General features: G+C 39.0%; 1 protein-coding gene across 1 annotated transcript; it reads left to right on the forward strand.

Moving 5' to 3' along the window:
* The first annotated feature begins 402 nt into the window (after positions 1-402).
* On the forward strand, positions 403-8,483 carry LOC109936177. The gene is made up of 6 exons (XM_048620329.1): positions 403-509; positions 1,095-1,433; positions 1,521-1,823; positions 3,657-3,770; positions 3,904-3,962; positions 7,433-8,483. The coding sequence occupies exons 1-6, from the start codon at positions 467-469 to the stop codon at positions 7,475-7,477; spliced, it is 903 nt and encodes a 300-aa protein (XP_048476286.1). The 5' UTR covers positions 403-466; the 3' UTR covers positions 7,478-8,483.
* Positions 8,484-19,443: the final 10,960 nt, after the last annotated feature.

Consider the following 19,443-nt stretch of genomic DNA (forward strand, 5'->3'; position numbering starts at 1 on the left):
TTTAATATCTCAGCTGAAAGACTACCTCGGAATATGCTGCATTCCTCCAACACAGACACTGTGATTGACATTTACTTTGTCCTTAAAGTTATGGAATGGCATATTGACCGTGTTTTATTTTAACATCGAAATGAAGCCTGAAATGAGGGACAATTAACACTTGATGGCACGGTGGAGCAGAATCAAGAGGAAATGAGTCAGGCAGTCTGCTTATTTTGTGTGATACCTTACCGAACTAAAAAATTTACAACCTACACGATGATTGATTGAACTTTGCTAACAGATCTGTACGTGGATGCTTAACGTGTAAACAGGAAACCCACAGTAATCATGTAAATGATTCTGTACTTTCCATCAAGATATTTTTAAATGCAGCAGATAATTTCCACAGCTGAGCCTCAAGATTGAGCTCCACAAACAACATAAGTCTATTCAAATCTCACAGTGAGAACTTCACCCACCTGCAATGGATCTCGTAACTCTCTGTATGCTGTTCTATCTTTTGCCAGGTTCGACATTTTCCTTCTAATGTAAGGTATATCTGGAGTAAGACCAATGGGAAATCCGGTCAGGTGAAGCACTAAATGAAGTATTCTAGAAAAGAAAAACGTTCTTTAAGTGGTGAAGAATTACATTATCAAAGATCTGTAAATTAGATAAACTTTTCATATTTCGTCGATTGTACATGGAAACAAGTTGAGGAGTTATTTTACTGTTTTGAGTCAATGCTTATCTTTTCACCAAAATGACGAAAACAGCTTTTGTGATCGTATGGAATTGCTGTTGCAGAATATTTCTTTGTGTAAAAGTCAGTGCTCGTTGTCTTAAATTGCAATAGTTGACCGCATTTGACGAATTATTCCTTGGCTGTATGGTATTGTTCTTTTTTTCTTTCTTTCTTTCGTTCTTTCTTTCTTTCTTCCTTCCTGCCTCGTGCTTTTGACATATTTTAGCACATATTAACGTACCAATTTGTAATTAGAATTAGTGCTCATTCTCGAAATGATTATATTTGCTTCACTTAAGCCATTAAATTTGCGTGAACCAAAAGTTAAGTTTTCAGCTAAAGCTTGTGACATGCTCTGTTTTCAAAGTTACTGTCCCTCAGACAACGCTCCCGCAAAGTCCAGCACTTCAGAGTGTCTCCATTGGAAGCACTGTTAGGATGAAATGCCACACGGACTGGTATGCTACGGGAGGTGTTCACTGGTACAAACAGAAGGTTCGAGGAAATCTGCATTTCGTTTACACTGTGAGCACATACTCCACTCCAGCTGGAAGATTTTCTGGGGAAGTTAACGACAAATCGACTGTTTATACGCTTGTGGTTCACAACGTCCAGAGAAATGATTCAGGTGTATATTTCTGTGCTGGTAGGAAATTGTTCCTTGACCCCTTCATATTCGGAAATGGTTCACAATTGCTTATAACAGGTAAGAGTAAAGACAGATTGACGGATTTCACTATCGACACAAAGCAATGTTGAACAATAATTTCATGTTACTTCCCAATCTCATCAGGCCCTCCCAACGTAATTCTTTTATCTCCACCACGGCAAGAAATGTTTTCCATGGAAACTCTCCCATTGATGTGTTTAGTGAGCAACGTGATCTCTAATAACTTTCCCATCGACTGGAATATATCCACCTGGGATGCCGAGGGTTGGACAGATTCTGTGGCAATGGACTCCACTGGAGTCTACAGTATCAGAAGTCACATCAGAGTCCCAGCAGAAGCTTGGAAATATGGTGCTGTCTGTACTTGCTCAGTTCAAATCAGCTCAACTGCAATTCGTAACAGTGAAAGTATCTCATATCAGAAAGGTAAATATTGTCAAAAGCAATTAATGATTAAGTTTAGTGCTAACATTAGACTTTATTGTGAACAATATGACCTTTCATCTTCAAAGTTGCTCCCATTCTTTGCATCGACATCTGATTGCCCAGATATTTACTTCTTTCAAATAACTCAGCCTTACACTCTTTAGCTTTCTCAATTCTGATCATAATTTGTTGAAGCAGACTATTTGCACATAAAGCAGGGTATAATGAACGAGTCTGACATTTTGTTGATCAAAATGGGAAATAATTATTTATTCCCAGTTCGCTAGATTTCTTATTAATGCCTATGAATAGTTTTCTGTTTATCATAGCATTCGCGTTGGAAAAGACATACTTTAATCTGATTAAAACTAAAATAAATTAAAACTAGTGCTCCTGTTTCTCTCAAGCATCCTCCCAAATATTTATTTTGATAGTACTTTTATTAACTGCACCTGCATTCGCATCCCTTTCTCCCGTGCATATTTAAGAAATTTTTATGCTTTCTATCCACGTCCGAGTTTCCAACTCACCCAACCCTCCTCCGCTTCATCATACTTTCATTAGAGCGGCGCAGTTATATTGATCTCTTCTAGATTGATACTGCTTCAGAAGTGGAAAGATATTGTCTAATTCGATTCAATCTATTACTTTTATAGACCGACTTCCTCTTTCAGGACAACAACAGCAATCGATTTTTCAATTCTTTTTATTGGTTCAGGCATTCAGTTCTGTTCTCATCATAGAATTTTTAAAATGAGTTTTATATAGTACGGGTTTATCTATTTGTTACATCAATAGCATATCTACTCATCGTGTTCCAAGTTTTATTAAATCAATATTCTCCGCATGCTATCCATAATTTAGTGTTAGGTATGGTAATTTCCATGCTTCCCTTTTGCCTTTGACAGCCTTTCAGTCTGATTGACCTTGCTTCATTCTTTTTTTCTTTTCTTGTTCACATAGTGTCAAATCGCTCCTTTATTCTACCCGCTTCAAAAATGATTTTTCAAACTTGCAAAACGCCTCTTCAATCTATTAAAAAATAATCTATCAAACATTTCGCCGAACAGAGAAGATTGGGGACTACATAGGTAAAAACAATAACTGAATGGGTATTGGAGAAAGATTGACAGTCTAAGTTTCAAAGCATGTGGTGGAATATTATAAATTTGGAGAGGGCTACTTACGGAGCAAAGTAACGGTTTATGAAACTGGTGGCGGTAATATTTAACACAGTTTCTCTAAACACCCACTTAAATAGTTAAATGCTGAAAGGATATGTAGCGTGTATGAAATTGCAGGAAATCGTGGTAATGTATCTTCCAACAATTTTCAATGGACGCAAATACTTGTATGCTGCAAGTCATATAAAACTGAAAATACGGATGAGAAATTAAGTGACAGGCGCAAAGACATTGTAAACCTTGAAGTATTTTTATTCTAGGCTAAATTCTGGATTCGATTCCGATTGATAGACGTATGCCGAGAGGGATCCAAGTAATTAGTTAGACTCGGTTTAGTGTAGCAAACTTTGAAGAACTCAGTAACCTCATTCTGTGCCCAACAGGATGATGTTTGCAAAGTTATGTTGCTCTATTTGGCGAAAGTTTTCAGATGTGTCTCTATCTTCTTTTCTCTCAGTGTCTCATTCTGTCTTTGTGCTAATTTATTGGTCTCGTGTGTAACTTTAAGGGTTACATTATTTACTGCAGGAGTTTTGTGGATTGCACAATTAGCAGCTGATTTGAATTGACGTTGATGAGTCTCTTGAGTTGCTTGTAAGTATTGGATACTTAATTTGTTTATTTTTAATCATATCTCTGCCTTCTTCAGAGTCGCAACATATCGATTGTTCTTTAATGCTTTATGGGAGTACGTTGCCAATGATTTCCCTTGTCATGATGTTAATTGTCGTTGGTGGATGTATCTACGGGAATTGCGGCTTAGGTAGGAAGTGAACCTTGGTGCTAAAAATTCGTTGTGATCGACATATGCGTTTTGTGCTTTTTGACTTTTCATGTTAATTAACCCAATAATCCATACATTTATTTAACAAAGCTGGTTATTCATTTTACATCAGGCAACCGGAACACAGAAAAGGAATCAACAGATTTTCAAACACGTGATTCAAACCAGGAGGTAAGTGCATGAAAACTGATATAATTTTTCTCTCAAGACGTGTGTTCTCCTTACACCAGTTTTAGAAAACGTTTAATAGAAGCGGTTACAGTGACAAAAGTCGACTGAACATTTAATTGTGATCAGTACGAAGTGGCACAGTTTTCTATTTTGAAAGAAGTGAAATCAACTAAAAACATAGATCTACGTATAGTCAAAATTACACATAGCTACAAAATAAGTATTCTGTCCAATGATGACAGCATTTTATTTCTTTTTGCATTCTGAGAACAGTCGATACAGATGCAAAGAGTATTCCTGACTAAAAAGAAGATAAAGAAATGATCTAGTTGAAATAACTAGATTATTAAAAACATATCATTGGGTGAAAACAGAACTGTTCTGTTTACTCTGTGCGTGTTCCAAAGAGCCAAAAACGTTAAAATGAGCTCATGCAATTTAAAGGTGACAGAGGATGGGTGAGGGAGCTTTCCTTTTTAGTTGTAATCAATTGCAATTTATAATGAGTACACGGAGATAGCAATCTTCTGTCAGATATGTTAAGGGGCCAGTTACTTTAATGGATGTGTATTATAGGGCCCAAAGAGTCAGCAGGAAGTAAGAAGCGTGTAAGAGTAATAATTGGATAATTATACGATGAAATTTCATCTTTCACAACATAAACTGAGATAGTCATAGTATTAAGGGTTTAGAGGGGGCGGATTTCTTGAAACCTATCGAGGGGAGTATTTTGAATTATGTAGAACAAGGAATGGCACACTGCTTGAATCGGCTCTGGGGAAAGAAATAAGACAAGTGTTGTCTGTGAGACTGGGGGTACATTTCAGCAATAGAGACCATCACACAATATGATTCAAATTTGTTCTGGAGAAGGAAAAAATAGCCCTCAAAATATGGCTTTGGATTGGGTGAAGCCAGATTTTATTAAAGTAAAGCAGGATCTGGCCAAAAGTGACTGGGAGCAGGTCTTTTCAGGCAGGTCTACAGCAGAGCAGTAGGGGGTATTGAAAAATGAGCTGGGGAGAGTACAAGTCTAACATATACCCAATAGAGGGTAATATAAGAGCAATATGTTCAGAGAACCTTGGATGTTCAGGACGGAATAAAGAAGAAGAGTGGAGCTTTTAGCAAGTCCAAAGGGAGAAATTCAGCTGTGGCCGTAGAGGAATACAGAAAGTGCAGGAGGGAACTTAATAGAGCAATTAGAAGAGCAAAAAAGGGGGCATGAAGGAGAACTTGCGAACAGAATTAGTGAGAATGCTAAAATACTTTTCTAAATTTTAAAGTTTGTTGAGAAGATTTGTAGCTTGGGTCGTGGATGAGGGTGCAGACTTGCTTGCTGAGTCGAACTGAGCCATATAAATAACAAATGGGACAGAACACTAACACTTTACCGGAGGCACGCTGATGTTACCTAAAAGGATGATGAAATGTTTGCAATCAAACACAGTGGCTCGATGACCAAGTCTGCAACCTCATACTTTGTCTAAGTATATTAAAGGGAAGAGGTTAACCAGTGAAAGAGCAGGGTTCATTAGGGACCAAGGGGGCAACCTGTGTTTGAAACCACAGGACACTGGAAGAGTGTTAAATAAATACTTCTCTTTGGTCTCACTCTGGAAAAGGAGATATTAGAATTCAGGAAAGGGGATTTTGAGGAACTTGCACAGCTCAACGTTTGAAATGAGGAGGTATCGGAGGCTGTGTCAGGCTGAAAACGGACAAATCTCCAGTTCTGGATGAATTTCATCCTCCGCTGCTGTGGGCGATGAGGCAGGTAATTTCAGGGCCTCTAACACAAATTTTCAATTGCTATCTGGCTACAGATGACGTGCCAGAGGACTGGGGGATGGCTAATGTGGTTCCACATTTTATGTAGGGTGGTAGCAATGAACCAGGAAAACAGGTGTTGAATCATATGTTAGTGATAGGGAACTTATGGAGAATATTCGAGAGAATATTTGCACCAGTGTCCATAAACGTTACCATTCGCACCATTAAAATGAAACTAAACTCAAAGCTGTAAACTTTTACAGTGAGCACATTCTGTAAAATGAAAACCTGTCAGACAGAATTAATACTCATATGGAGAATCATGGGTTCATTAAAGACAGTCAGTATGTCTTTTTCAGAGGGAGGTTATGCCAATTAAATTTGTTAGAATCTTTCAAAAATATCATTGAGAGTGTAGATGGGGGATGTTCAGTTGATGTATTTTATATGGATTTTAGCAAAGCTTTTGGAAAAGTCCAACATGGGAGAATAATTGATAAGATTAAAACATATGGAATACAGGGAAACTTGGTGAGATGGAGCAGAAACTGGGCTTAGTAGTGGTAGAAAACTGTTCGAATGATGGGAGACCGGTGTCCAGTGATGGAATGCAAGGATCAGTACGATAAACCTTATTGTTTGTACACATGTGATATAGATGAAAATGTAGTGTGTGTATGTGTGTATAGGTGGTGGGGTTGAGGGGATGTTTAATAAGTTTGCAGGCAACACCAAACTTGGTAAAGTGGTTAATAGTGAAGGAAATGATTGAAGGTTGCAGGAAGGTATAGATAGTTTAGTTAAATGGGCACAGGTTTGGCAAATGATATTTAACTCTGATAAGTTTGGGGTGATGCGCTTTATAAGAAGAAACAAGATGAGGGAATATTGAATGAAAAGCAGGATATTGTGTAGCTTAGCAGAAGAGAAGCATCTTGAGCTAATTGCTCATAGATCCCTGCAGTAGGCAGAGTACGTGAATAAGATAGTTAAGAAGGCATATGGGACATTTACTTTCATCATTTGTGGTGTACATAAGGTCAAGGAGTTAATGTTGGACTTCTACAAAGCGTTAGTTAGATTACAGTTGGAGTACTATGTGCAGTTCTGGTCAGCTCACTACAGGAAGGATGTGATATCATTAGAGGGGGTACAAAAGAGGTCACTAGTATATTGTCTGGGATGGAGAAACTGATCTGTGGGATGGAATTAGACAGGCTTGAATTGTTTTCTTAAGAGTAGAGCAGACTGAGAGGGGATATGATTGAGGTGTATAAGTTTATGAGGGGTATGTACAGGCAGAATAGACAGCAGAAATGACCTTGATTGAGGTTGTCAATCATGAGAGGGTCAGGATAATTCAGAGACCGTTTCAGAAAAAAGAAACTTTTTCACTCAGAGGGCGGGGGGAATCTGGAATGCACTTTTTGGGGATGTAGTGGAGACTGTAAACATTGCAATCCTTACAAAATTGGATGAACGCTTGAAATATCATAACATTCAGCAATATGAGAGAAGTGCAAGAAATTGTGATTAGTAGTAGTTATGCTGGCGCAGACCCATTGGGCTGAATTGCCTTTTCTGCAGTGTATAACTTTATGACTCTATAACTCTTAACTGAAGTTGATGAACAAATGTTGAATTGCCGTTCCCTGCTCCCAAGTTTCTATGATAACAGTTTCTGATTTATTCTACAGACTTCTTATGCTCCCTTGAAATTTAAAGAAGATCCAATACTTTGATGAACGGAGCATTTAAGATTTGAAGAACGTGTGGCATGTTTTCTCTGAATAGGAAGTCACTAAGAAGTATGCTTCAGTAATTTTCGAAGAAATATATTCCTAAGTTTGTGTTGTGTCCATGTATTTTATGACCCATTTGTGTAGAAGTGGATGTTTAATTCATGCGAGGAGCTAACACAATGAAACCTGGAACATGGAACTATTCCACCAATTGAAGATTTCATTATCCTTCACCAATGTAATATCCAACTGTCATTAATGAATTACCATTCCAACGTGGAAATGACCAAAGTAGTAAAGATTCACCTGCTACTGAGGACAGTTTTGTTTCTTGTTATTATCCTTTTAAGTATGTGTATACTGCTGATAAGACCAATAATTAATAAGAATTCAAAATGTTTATTTTTAAGTTGATACAAAGTTTCCTATGTATATATTGAGGATTTTGTACCATCAAAGTTAGATTACAGGGTCTGTTGAAGTGTGTTGAATATTGAAATATTGGAAGAATAACAATACATCTCAAGACCAGAAATGACCGGAAAATTAGAATGGAACATTTAGTTTATTTTGCTGTCTGGAGACTGCTAACTTTACATTGCTAATCGTTACCAATTACTGTTTTGCACGTTACTTATAAATGATCTTTGTGAGATGTATATTTGCATGCAGTCGACACATGCTCTCACTATCATGGTCACAGAGGCAGAGAGTGTGTTTAATATGTTGAATTCCACGTCAATGAAATGATTTGCTTCATTTTTGGTCATGGGAAACTCAATATGTCCAGCAGTATCTGTGGAGAGAGAAGCAGTGCTACCTTTTTGAGTGCAATATGAGCATTCCTTGGAATGTCCACAGTCCTTCAGTTGCTTGCTACAAGCACTCTTCCAAGACTGTAGGCAGTACTTCAAGTGTAATCTGATCAGCATCTTATAAAATTGCATAATGACTTAACAAAATGTATATGCCGTCTTCCATAACATAAATGTCAACACTCCACTTACCAGCATTATTACATGTGTGTCGCTTTTTTAATGCTCGCTAAACATGGGCACTTGACCTGGTATTAAGAACAAAAAGTGCAATACAGGAACAGGCCTTCGCTCGAACAAGGTGCTGCCAACACAGGATGCCTTTCTAAACAAAAAAATCTTTAACTTCTACGCAGCTTGTATCTCTGTTCCCTACCTATTCATTTATCTGCCAAGATGATCCTTAAACATTATTATTGTATCCACCTCCACAACCTCCTCTGCTTGTGCATTCCAGGTATTTTTCAACCTCTGTCGAAAGAAAAAGCCTCTCATGTCTCACTTAAACTGATCCCCTTTTACCTTAAACCTTAAACTGATCCACTTTTACCTTAAACCTTAAACCATTTGTACTCTGGGGAAAACAGTCTGAAACTCTGGAACAGTTGATAATTATTAGTTAATTCATATATTATCTTCTTAAGTATTCAGTAGTCTTTTCATTTGTGTTTGAATTGTGTGGTAACAATAAAGTATGTTTTGCTTGAAGCCTGGTAGTGGACCACATCAGAATACATCTGACAAAAAAAAAATCTTACATCACCTTTACATAAATAGCAAGTTAGTGTCTAGGCTATTTCCTTACTACATCGTGGGAGCTAGGAGTCCGGTCTGATCCATAACAAAATTGGGTCTCATCTGGGATCAAAATCTCTAAATTGGGTTTGGGTTTAGGATTATTGGACTGAAAGACAGTGACTGGAGACAATTCGTATTCTGTTTTAAATGTTGCATTTGATTCGTTTACACAGGGAGTGCCTTGTGTCATAATGGCTTCATGAGAGCTTAAGAGTTTCCTGGGTGTGAAAGCAATCACTTGGAGTGGCTTACAGAACGTGAAGAAGACAGAGCTTGTGGAATTGACGGACGAGCAGAGGTTGGGGTTGCCTTTGTTGTGAGGACAAGGGAGGAAATTGCAGTGATAGCCTAACACTTACTTTTGCCAGAAATGCAATCAGAATAATTGGAAATAGCTAAAATTCTATTGCAAATGAAGCAGTTTGATTCAGATGGCAATGGCAAGGGAAAAAGGAAAAATGAAAGGGGAGGCAGAAATCAAAACAGAGGGATGAAAAGATGCAGCAGAATCAAGAACAAAATAATTAAAATAGCTTGAAACTGAAAAGGAAATGAAGGGTTTGAGTTATGATTAAAAGCAGAAGAAAGAGCTAAAGAGAGAGAAGAAAGAGAGAGAGAGAAGATTTGAATTTCAGAAGTTGGAACTGGAAAGTGACAGTTGACTTGAAATGGTAGAAGTTAATGTAAAAGGTTGCAGCAGTGATGACATTAGTGATAAAGATGAAACCACCATAGCCAAAAGCTTGGTGTGGATCTGTTTAAATATATTGCTGAGGCAATTTCGTGATTTTGCTGAAGGAAGATGGAAGTGTTCAGTGGTGGGGAAAAGACAAACTGAAATAGACTGCAGTAGTGACTGTTTGCATACTTAGAGTCAATGTAATATGTATGTGTTGCACTGTACTGCTAGGCTAATTAAGAAAAAGCCATATTTGTAAATCGATGGTTCATTTTTTAAAAGAAAAGATAGTATGTTAAAATGGCTTTATGAGCTGTACTTTGTCCTGTTTCTTTTATTGCGAATGAAGGTTGAGGCAGAAGTGCCAAGGGATCTGTTTCAAGCCAATAAAGTAAAGAACTTATGAAACCTTTTCTTTCAAGTTGGAACAATAGGAGCAGCATGAGGTGGTGGGGTCAAGCTCTCACAGTACCAGAATTTCAGTTTAGTTTTCAGTAGCTATTAGGGCTTGAAATCTGCAATACGCCTCTACCAAATTGCATTCAGAACACAACACTTGCCTTTTAAAAATAAGAAAATATTGGCATCTAGGCTATCTTCTTAATATATTTTGAAGGGTTTGGTCTGGCCCGTAACAGAATTGCAAACAATTTTCAAACTTACTGGGCTGTTTTAATCCTTTACAATTTGCCTACTGATGTAACAGTTCCACTGCAGAAGTTATCACTCACCTCAGGCTCCTACTTACTGACTACAGCTGTGCCTTCAACAACATAACTCCTAACAAATGCATCTCCCAACTTCAAGACCTAGGTCTCAGCTTCTCTTTCTGTAACTGGATAACAAAGTCCCGATTAGTAACAATAGTTGAAAACACATTCTCCACAATAAACGTCAACACCAGAGCCCCACAAGGCCTCATACTCATCTCCCTGCTATACTCCCAATGCAATCCCGACTGTGAGGTCAAATTCCACCACAACTCCATTGGGATGGGATGATGACATCACCATTATTGGTTGGATCTTCAACTATAATGAGACAGAGTACAGAAAAGAGATTGAGAGCTTAGCAGCATCGTTGAAAGACCACAATCTTTCCATCAACGTCAGCAAAATGAAGGTTCCGGTCATCAACTTCAGGAAGCGGACTGGAGCACACACCCTGTGTCTGCATCAATGATGCTGAAGTGGAGGTCATCCAGAGGGTCAAGACCCTGGGAATGATGATCACCAAATATCTGTTGTGGTCCATCCATGTTAAAGTGGCTGTCAGGGAAGCAGAACAGCGCCTCTACTTCCTCTGCAAGCTAAGGAAATTTGGCATGTTCACAAAGACCCTTACTAATTTTTCTAGCTGCACCATAGAAAGCATCTTGTCTGGATACGTTATAGCATGGTGTAACAACTGCTCTTCCTAAAACCGCAAGAAAATACAGAGAGTCGTGTGCACAGCCCCATCCATCACGCATTGTAGCCTTGCATCGATTGACTCCATCAAAACTTCCTGCTGCCACGGGAAAGCCACCAACATAATAAAAGTCACCTCTCAGCCCGGTTATACCTTCTTCCATTAGGCAGAATATACAAAAGTTTGAATACACTTATGATCAGATTCAAGAATAGCTTCTTCCCTTTCTTTTCAAACTTTTGACTGACCTTCTCAAATGTTAATGTTGATCTCCCTCTCTCTGTAACTGTAACACTGTATTCTGCACTCTGTTTTGCTGCCCGATGCACTTTGTACAGTACATCACTGTATCTTGGTACATGTGACAAAAATAAATCAAGTCAAATTAAATAACTAATTTATTAGAGTTTAAATATAGCAGGATGTACACTAACGTAAACGAGACCAGTATTCTTCATCTTAATTTAGCACATAACATCACACAAGTGCAGAATTTAAAAAAAAAACCTCTTTCACAAAGACAAAAAGTTGCAATTACCGGCTTATAGTGTGCACCACTACCTTGAATGTTGCAAATTGGAATCTACAAACATTACACATGCTGCATCTGTCCAAGTTTTTAATTCAATGACATGTGAAGAGAAAATGCTGAAAAATAATTTGTGTCAGGCTAACTTTAAATTTCTCACTGCTTGCAATAATTACCACGTCCAATTCAAGTATTCACTGTCATCACCACAGCCAGATCAGACAATAAATTGATTTTCTTAATCAATTGACTAAATTCATTTTATTCAATTTTCTTACTTCATCAATTATTAGTTACTTCCTATGAAAGAATGCTTTCAATGTGGAAGAAGTCTATTAGGTCTATCGAGTCCATACTGCCACTCTGAAAAGCATCCCACTTAGATGGAACTCCCTAACCTATCCAAACAAGCCTGCATTTCCCTTGGCTAATCTGCCCAAGTATATCATGGAAATAGTCAATACCCTAACATTTTTCTGATGAAGGGTCTGGGTCCGAAACATCAGCCTTCCTGCTCCTCTGATGCTGCTTGGCCTGCTGTGTTCATCCAGCTCTATACCTTGTTATCTCAGATTCTCCAGCATCTGCAGTTCCTACTATCTCTGATACAACCCTAACATTTAATTTTTTTGACAGGCACATATGAAGTGCTGTTAAAGATAAGATTCAGTTGGACCATCGCTAAACCTTAATCACAGCACACTTTATCATAACAATACAATTAAAACACAGCAAAAGGAAGATTTGGCATTACCTTACTCTATTGAAATACTTAGTAAAGTAATGAATTATTTAGCCACTAATCAACAACAGTTCCAACATAGATAGCATGTCATAAACACACCATTGACAAACACCATTCAGCAACACAGTTATTATTCTCACGTGCTGTCTGTCTCCAAACCAGTAGAAAGAAACAACACAACCAAATAAAAATCCCTTTTGTTTAATCTCAAAAGCAAACTTCTCTGTCTAAGACTTTATTCCAGCAGCTCCAGCAGCCAACAAAAATCTACCCAAACAACGGAAAGGAAAGCTAAAGTCTTTTTGCGACTGTCCGATCCTGACTTCGCCATTTAGTGATTTTTTTTATCTTACATTTAATAATAATTAGAAAAAAAAACACAGGGAGAGCTCAAAGCTGTTTACCAACTGCCTGTATGAAGGAGACATGTTGACACCACTGTGACAACACCCCTCTACAAGAGAAGCAGGATAGAACAAATCTATAAAGGCACAATATCATCACACACCTGCCTTAAGAAAAGAGTTCCCAATGTATAAAGATGGCTTCAGTTTCAAACAGTTTAATCTCACGATAGTAGTGCTCTACATTACTTGCGAAATATATTGACATGCAAATATTCAATAAAACAATTCATTTCAGTCAGTTTCTTCTGTCACAGAGCACCTCCATTTTGCTTCATCACAGTTTATGAAACACATTGGGGATTATAGTCTCTAGTCTTGCCAAATGTCTAATTTGCAAATTGAATCTATGGAACAACAAACTCTATTAAAATCATTTGGTATTTTTCTCCTTAAATTTACCAAAAAAAAGAAAAAAGATCATCAAGGGTTTAAGATCAGTAGACACATTCCTCTCAGAAATCTTACTGGAAACATGACTGTTGAAATGTAGCGACGTCAATAACAAACTCAAGGTCTCAACGCTGCATTATTTCCATTCACGTTTTTGGAACAATACCGAATATGTTGTTTCTATACACTCATTGCCTTGCATTAATAATCAACGTGAACAGATGTACGTTATTGGGTGTTGGTGAAGCCAGAGCGGTGCTCAACACAGTTTTCAGGCTGTCAAATGCTTTCATACATTGATGCGTTCACTGTAATTTCCTGCACTTCCTCAATAGGTCAGTCAGTGGCGCAACAACACTACTAACATTTGACACGAATTTCCGGAAAGAAAAATCACTCAGGCCCAAGAATCGCAATCCTACTCTCTTTGTCGGGAAATGACATGGAAATGGGAAATTTCCCAGCCACCCTTGTTTACACATCCAGTGCGGCTATCTGTTCATGTCCAATACTATGGCCTAGGAACGTGATTTGGGCTTTTGTGAACTCGCTCTTACCCAGGTTTATCACCAAGCCCGTCTCCTAAAGTCATCAAACAATTCTGCCAGTTGCTCCACATTTTCCTTCCATGTGTCTAAAAAAGACTACCAGGTCATCAATGTGCACTGTACGGTGGCTCAGTGGTTAGCATTGTAGATAAAGCAACGATTCCTAGTTAAATGTTCCACTACAGTAACATGCGTTAAACATACCGCTTGGTAACCAAGGAAAATTCAGACACAAATTCATACATGCAGTTCTCCAATCCAGGACAAGAAAAAATTAAGAGAAAATTTAGAGAAAGCAACAGCCAAGAAACACTTACTGAAGCTTCCAACTCTTTTAAGATTCCAAGAGCTTCTGAAGTTACTGAACAGCAAACAAAATCCAGAAATCTGGATCTTTGAGAGCTGGACAAACATATTCAGGCTGCTAAAAAAAGCCGAGCCTTCACAAATTGTATACAGAAAGCGTCTTATGCAGCTATTTTGATGCCTCTGCCTTAGAATCTCTCTTAAAAAAATAACAGGACAAAATAATCTTTTAAACTGACAGCATCATCACAAAAAAATATAATTTGTTTGTCACATCTTCTCAACACAGTTTTCCAAATATGGAATAGGGTGCAAATTGGATTTTGCAACTGAATTGACTGTGATAGTCCACTTCACCATCATCAGCAGTTCCTCACAAATGAGGATGACTCTTTTCCACTCTCTCTGGGTCCGTAGGAGGCTTCACAGATTGCTACTGGAGGCTCTGTTACACTTGAGGAAGATGGTGGTCACTGGAAGGGGTGATGGACAATTGGTGTGGCAGTGCACTCCTTTTGCTATTTTCACCTGACTTCCATTTTTTCCCGAAGGCAAGTTTCGACATGCTCGATGCATTCCCAGATGGTCCTCCTCCAGTTTGGATGGTCTTTGTCCAGTGATTCCCAGGTGTTTATGGTAATGCTGCACATCACCATTGAAACCTTGACTGTATCACTGAAGCCCTTCCTGTATCTACCTGAGGCTCGCCTGCTATTTTGAAGCTGGAAATAGAGCACCTGCTTGGGGAGTCTTGCGTCGGCATGCAGACAATGTGCCCAGTCCAGTGTAGCCGACAAACACTGACCAGTGCTTTGATGCTGGGGATGTTGGCCTGGTCGAGGACGCTGGTGTTGGTACGTCTTTCTTTCCAGCAGATTTGCAGGATCTCGTATCGGTAGAATAGTCACATTGCTCTAGTACCTGGAAGTATCTGCTGTAGACAGTTTACATCTCAGTCTCCTCACACAATCGTTGGGTACCATTTGTTTTGTTAACATCACTGCTAGTGAGCTCCATTTGCTGCAACTCACTTTGGTTATGTCATATCTGAACATTCTTTCAATATCGTTTTGAAACTGTGACAGTATTAGTGGGCTAAGCCTACAAGGATATCGTCTAATTGGAATAGCATTTCCTATATCTACATCATGCACAATCAGATTAGCACTTCCCAGTTTATTGCCACATACGTTTCCATTTGATTGTAATAACTGGTTCTTCACTCTGAGTCGTAACAAGTAGTACATTCTTCTTTTTTACTTCCTTATACCATCTGAGAATTTTCACATGACACAATCTGTGAGTTTTCCTACAATCTGGTGTGCTTATCAAATAATTCACCTGACCAGTTTTCCTTTCAATTTTGTTAGCCCACTAATCTTTGCCTCTTGAAGGTTTACCGGCCACCGGTACAAAGAACAAACAGCACAGAACAACACAGTACAGGAACACGCCCTTTGGCCCTCCAAGCCTGCACCGACACATTTTGCCCTTTCATACTAAAAATGCCTTCACTTACACGGTTCCTATCCCTCTATTCCCTTTCTATTCCCATGTTCGTCCAGGTGCTTCTTGAATGCTGCTGTTGTGTCTGCTTCCATCAGATTAGCTTGCAAAGCATTCCAGGCCCTCACCAGCCTTTCTGTGAAAAAGGTGCTTCGCACATCTCTTATAAATTTCCCCCGCTCGCACCTTGAACCTGTGTCGCCTAATAACTGACCCCTTCACCATGAAAAAAATCCCCATACTCTCCATTCTACTCACGACATTCACAATTTTACTAACTTCTGTTAGGTCACACCTCAACTTCCTGCATTCCAATAACAAGAAACCCAATCTATCCAAAGTTTCTTCAAAGCTTTAAGTGGTAGTAACACTAACAGTTTTTCCCCACTAGAGAAACTATGGATCTCTTGCCTGCTTCCAGGTTCGTTACTCGCTGTGCTATTTTTAATTGCTTTCTCGCTAACTCAGCCACTCTATATAATATGGGCAATATAATGTCTCCATGAAAAAAATTGACAAATAATCCAATAACATAATATCTGAACACTGACTCACCATCTTTTTCTAAGTTAATGTAACTCGTTCCCCCACCTCATGCCCGAGTATGAACTCAACTGGACTGAATTCAGTTGATTCGTTCGGTGCATTCCTTATTGAAAAGAGAATAAATGTAATTACTTTTTCTAAATCCTCTGGATACTCTCGACGAGAGGACCTCAACAGAGTATTTAAAGATTAATGCTGCCATTCCGGATGGCATAGTGGCTCCGTAGTTAGCACTGCTGCTGTGCAGCGCCAGAAATCTGCGTTCGATTCCAGCCTCGGGCAACTGTCTGTGCGGAATTTACATTCTCCCCGTGTTTGTATGGGTTTCTTCTAGATGCTCTGGTTTCCTCCCACAGTCCAAGGATGTGCAGGGTAGGTGGATTGGCCATGCTAAATTGCCCATAGTGCTTGGGGATGCTGAAGTTAGGTGGGTTAGACATGGGAAATCCAGGGATAGGGAGTTGGTCTGCATGGGATGCTCTTCAGAGGGGCGGTGTGACTTGTTGGGCCGAATGGCCTGTTTACACGCTGTGGGGTTCTATGATTTCAATGCTCCCTGAGATTTCAGATGGATTTCAATTGTTTTGTTCCAAAGACATCCATTATTTTCATGGATAACTGATTTAAAGTCCGATTGTATCTCTGTGGATCGTACTTAAGTCGCAAAAAAAGTAATTCCTCTATAATCCTTTAGCTGTAAATTGCTTCATTGAATGGCCTCTGGAAATCTAGTGGACGCAACAGTTATCATCAACAAATACTGCTTCCTGCTTTTCTGTTCAGATAGAGGTTCTACACATTCGATTAAGACTGTTGTAAATGGTTCCTCGAACGCAATATGAGTAAAGGGTTTTTTTTTATAATCACTCTCCGAGGTTTTCATATCATCAGAATCTGTGACATATTTGACATCTTTGTGGTTCAGGCAAATAAAACTTTTTTTTTGGTGTACTTTGGCTTGAGTTTTCTTCATTCCAAAATGAACTGCGATTAGTAGCTCATGTACTACCCGCAAAACCTTCTTTCAATACCACTGGAAATACAACTTCATGAAGTTCTGTCCATTTTTCATACACCTGAAAAGGCATTTGTCTCAATTTCCTCATCAAGACTTCATTTTACAGGCAGTAACATTCTGGGAAATACGCAGGGAATTTTCCATGGCGGCACCCCATGTGTATTAATTTCTGGACTACTTTCAGTGCCATGTTTTTAGCGAAAGTAGGACTAAGAAGATTTGGCAAGTGAATGCGTGAATTGAGAGCTGCTGCAGGGGTCATGGGTTTGGATTCTTGGATCGTGGGGATATCTTCTGGGGCAGAGGTGACCTGAACAAAACGGATGGATTGCACTTGAACTGAAGGGGGACAATTGTCCTGGCCGGGACATTTGCCAGAAATACTCAGGAGAGTTTAAACTAGTCTGGCAGGGAGTTGGGATCCAAAACAGGAGGAAGATAACAGCGAAGGCTGAGGGCAGTACAGAGGTTAATGAGAGCAAGTTAAATAGTAAAGGCAGTGCTGGTAATCCCAACTAGACAGGGGAGGCAAGGGCACAGCAGGAAGCAAAAGAAATCTGGGTTCAACTGTGTTTATTTCAATGCAAGATACTTGAAGGTAAGGCAACTGAACTTGGGGCATGGATAAGTACATGGGACTGGGATATTATTGCTATTACAGAAACAAGAGTGAGGGCAAGACAGGACTGGTAGCTCAATATTTCGGGTTACAGATGCTATAGAAAGGACAGAAGGGGAGGCAAGGTTGGGATTGATCAGGGAGAACATCACAGCAGTATTGTAATAAGACAATCTTGGGGGGTTTATTTACTGAGTGTATGCAGGTAGAACTTAGAAATAAAATGTGAGAGAAAACTGATAGCATTCTACAATAGGTGCCCCAATTGTTAGAGGAAGTTTGAGGTTCAAATATGTAAACACATCGCATATAGCTGCGAAAATAATAGGGTTTTAACAGTAGGGAATTTTAATTCTCTGAGCATTGACTGGGACAGCAATAGTGTTAAGGGCTTGGATGGAGACAAATCTGTTAAGTGTTCAGGAAGAATTTCTCATGCAATATGTAGATGGTCCTACGAGAGATGGGGCAAGATTTGACCTCCTCTAGGGAAATAAAACGAAATAAAAAGTGTTAATGGACCACTTTGGGGCCAGTGACCATAATTCAAACCATTTTAAAATAGTAATGGAAAATGATAGCTCTGGTCCAGAGGTTAAAGTTCTAAATTTGGACAACGTTAATTTAGATGCTGTTAGATGTGGTGATGGTGACTGGGGGAAGCTTCTTTTTGCAGACAAAGGGATGGCTGGCAAATTGTACGCTTTCAGAAGTGAGTTAATGAGAGTTCAGGGCCAGCATGTTCCTGTCAAAGTGAAATGTAAGGCTGGCAGGATTAGGCAACCCTAGATGGCTACAGTTATGAGGCCCTGGTCTTAAAAAAAGAAGGAAGTATATGGTATATATAGGCAGCTGGAATGAGGTGAAAATCCATGAGGAGCATAGAGAGCGTCGGAGCACACTTAAGAGAGAAATCAGGAGGGCTAAAAGGGGAAACAAGATGGCTTTTGCAGATAAGGTAAAGGAGAATCCAAAGATCTTCCACAAGTACATGAAGGGCAACAGAGTAACTCGGGAGAGAATAAGGCCCCTTGAAGATCAACAAGGCCATCAACGTATGGAGCTATAGGAGATGGATGATATCCTAAATGAATATTTCTTGCCAGCATTTACCATTGAGAAAGGAACTCCATTGCTCAGATTCGTCTTCTGTGCATGCTTTTTGATGATACTGCTTTATCGTTCCATCTTTCTGTTATAATTCAGTTAAATTTCCTGAATTAAAATGGATCACTTTGGCATCCACCTGTTGTTGCATTCTTTTTCTCACTCATTTGATCAAGCACAGTTTCTGAAAATTAAGTTTTAGCGTCCTCAATTTTACTCTTTTTCTTCACTGCCCTTTTCAGCCTGGGACTCTGTGACCTTGTTTACACGCAGTGGGGAAAAATCCCAAGATATACTTCCTGTGACACCTTAGTTGTTTGATTTTCCACTGGCTTTTCCATCACAGTAGGCATCGCAATGGTCCAGTTCCACAATTCTTGGGGATAAACTCTTTCTGGAAAAGAGAATTTCTCTCTTTCCCTTGAACCACATTACTGTTGTTTACTGGACTTTCCAACCTCACTTACATTATGGAACAGTATTCTTCTCATCATGAATTTCACATATTACCATCTTTTCTGACAATACTCCTTCTGAATTACT

The sequence above is a fragment of the Rhincodon typus genome, chromosome 46 (assembly GCF_021869965.1).
Source record: "Rhincodon typus isolate 14 chromosome 46, sRhiTyp1.1, whole genome shotgun sequence".
Lineage (NCBI taxonomy): Eukaryota > Metazoa > Chordata > Chondrichthyes > Orectolobiformes > Rhincodontidae > Rhincodon > Rhincodon typus.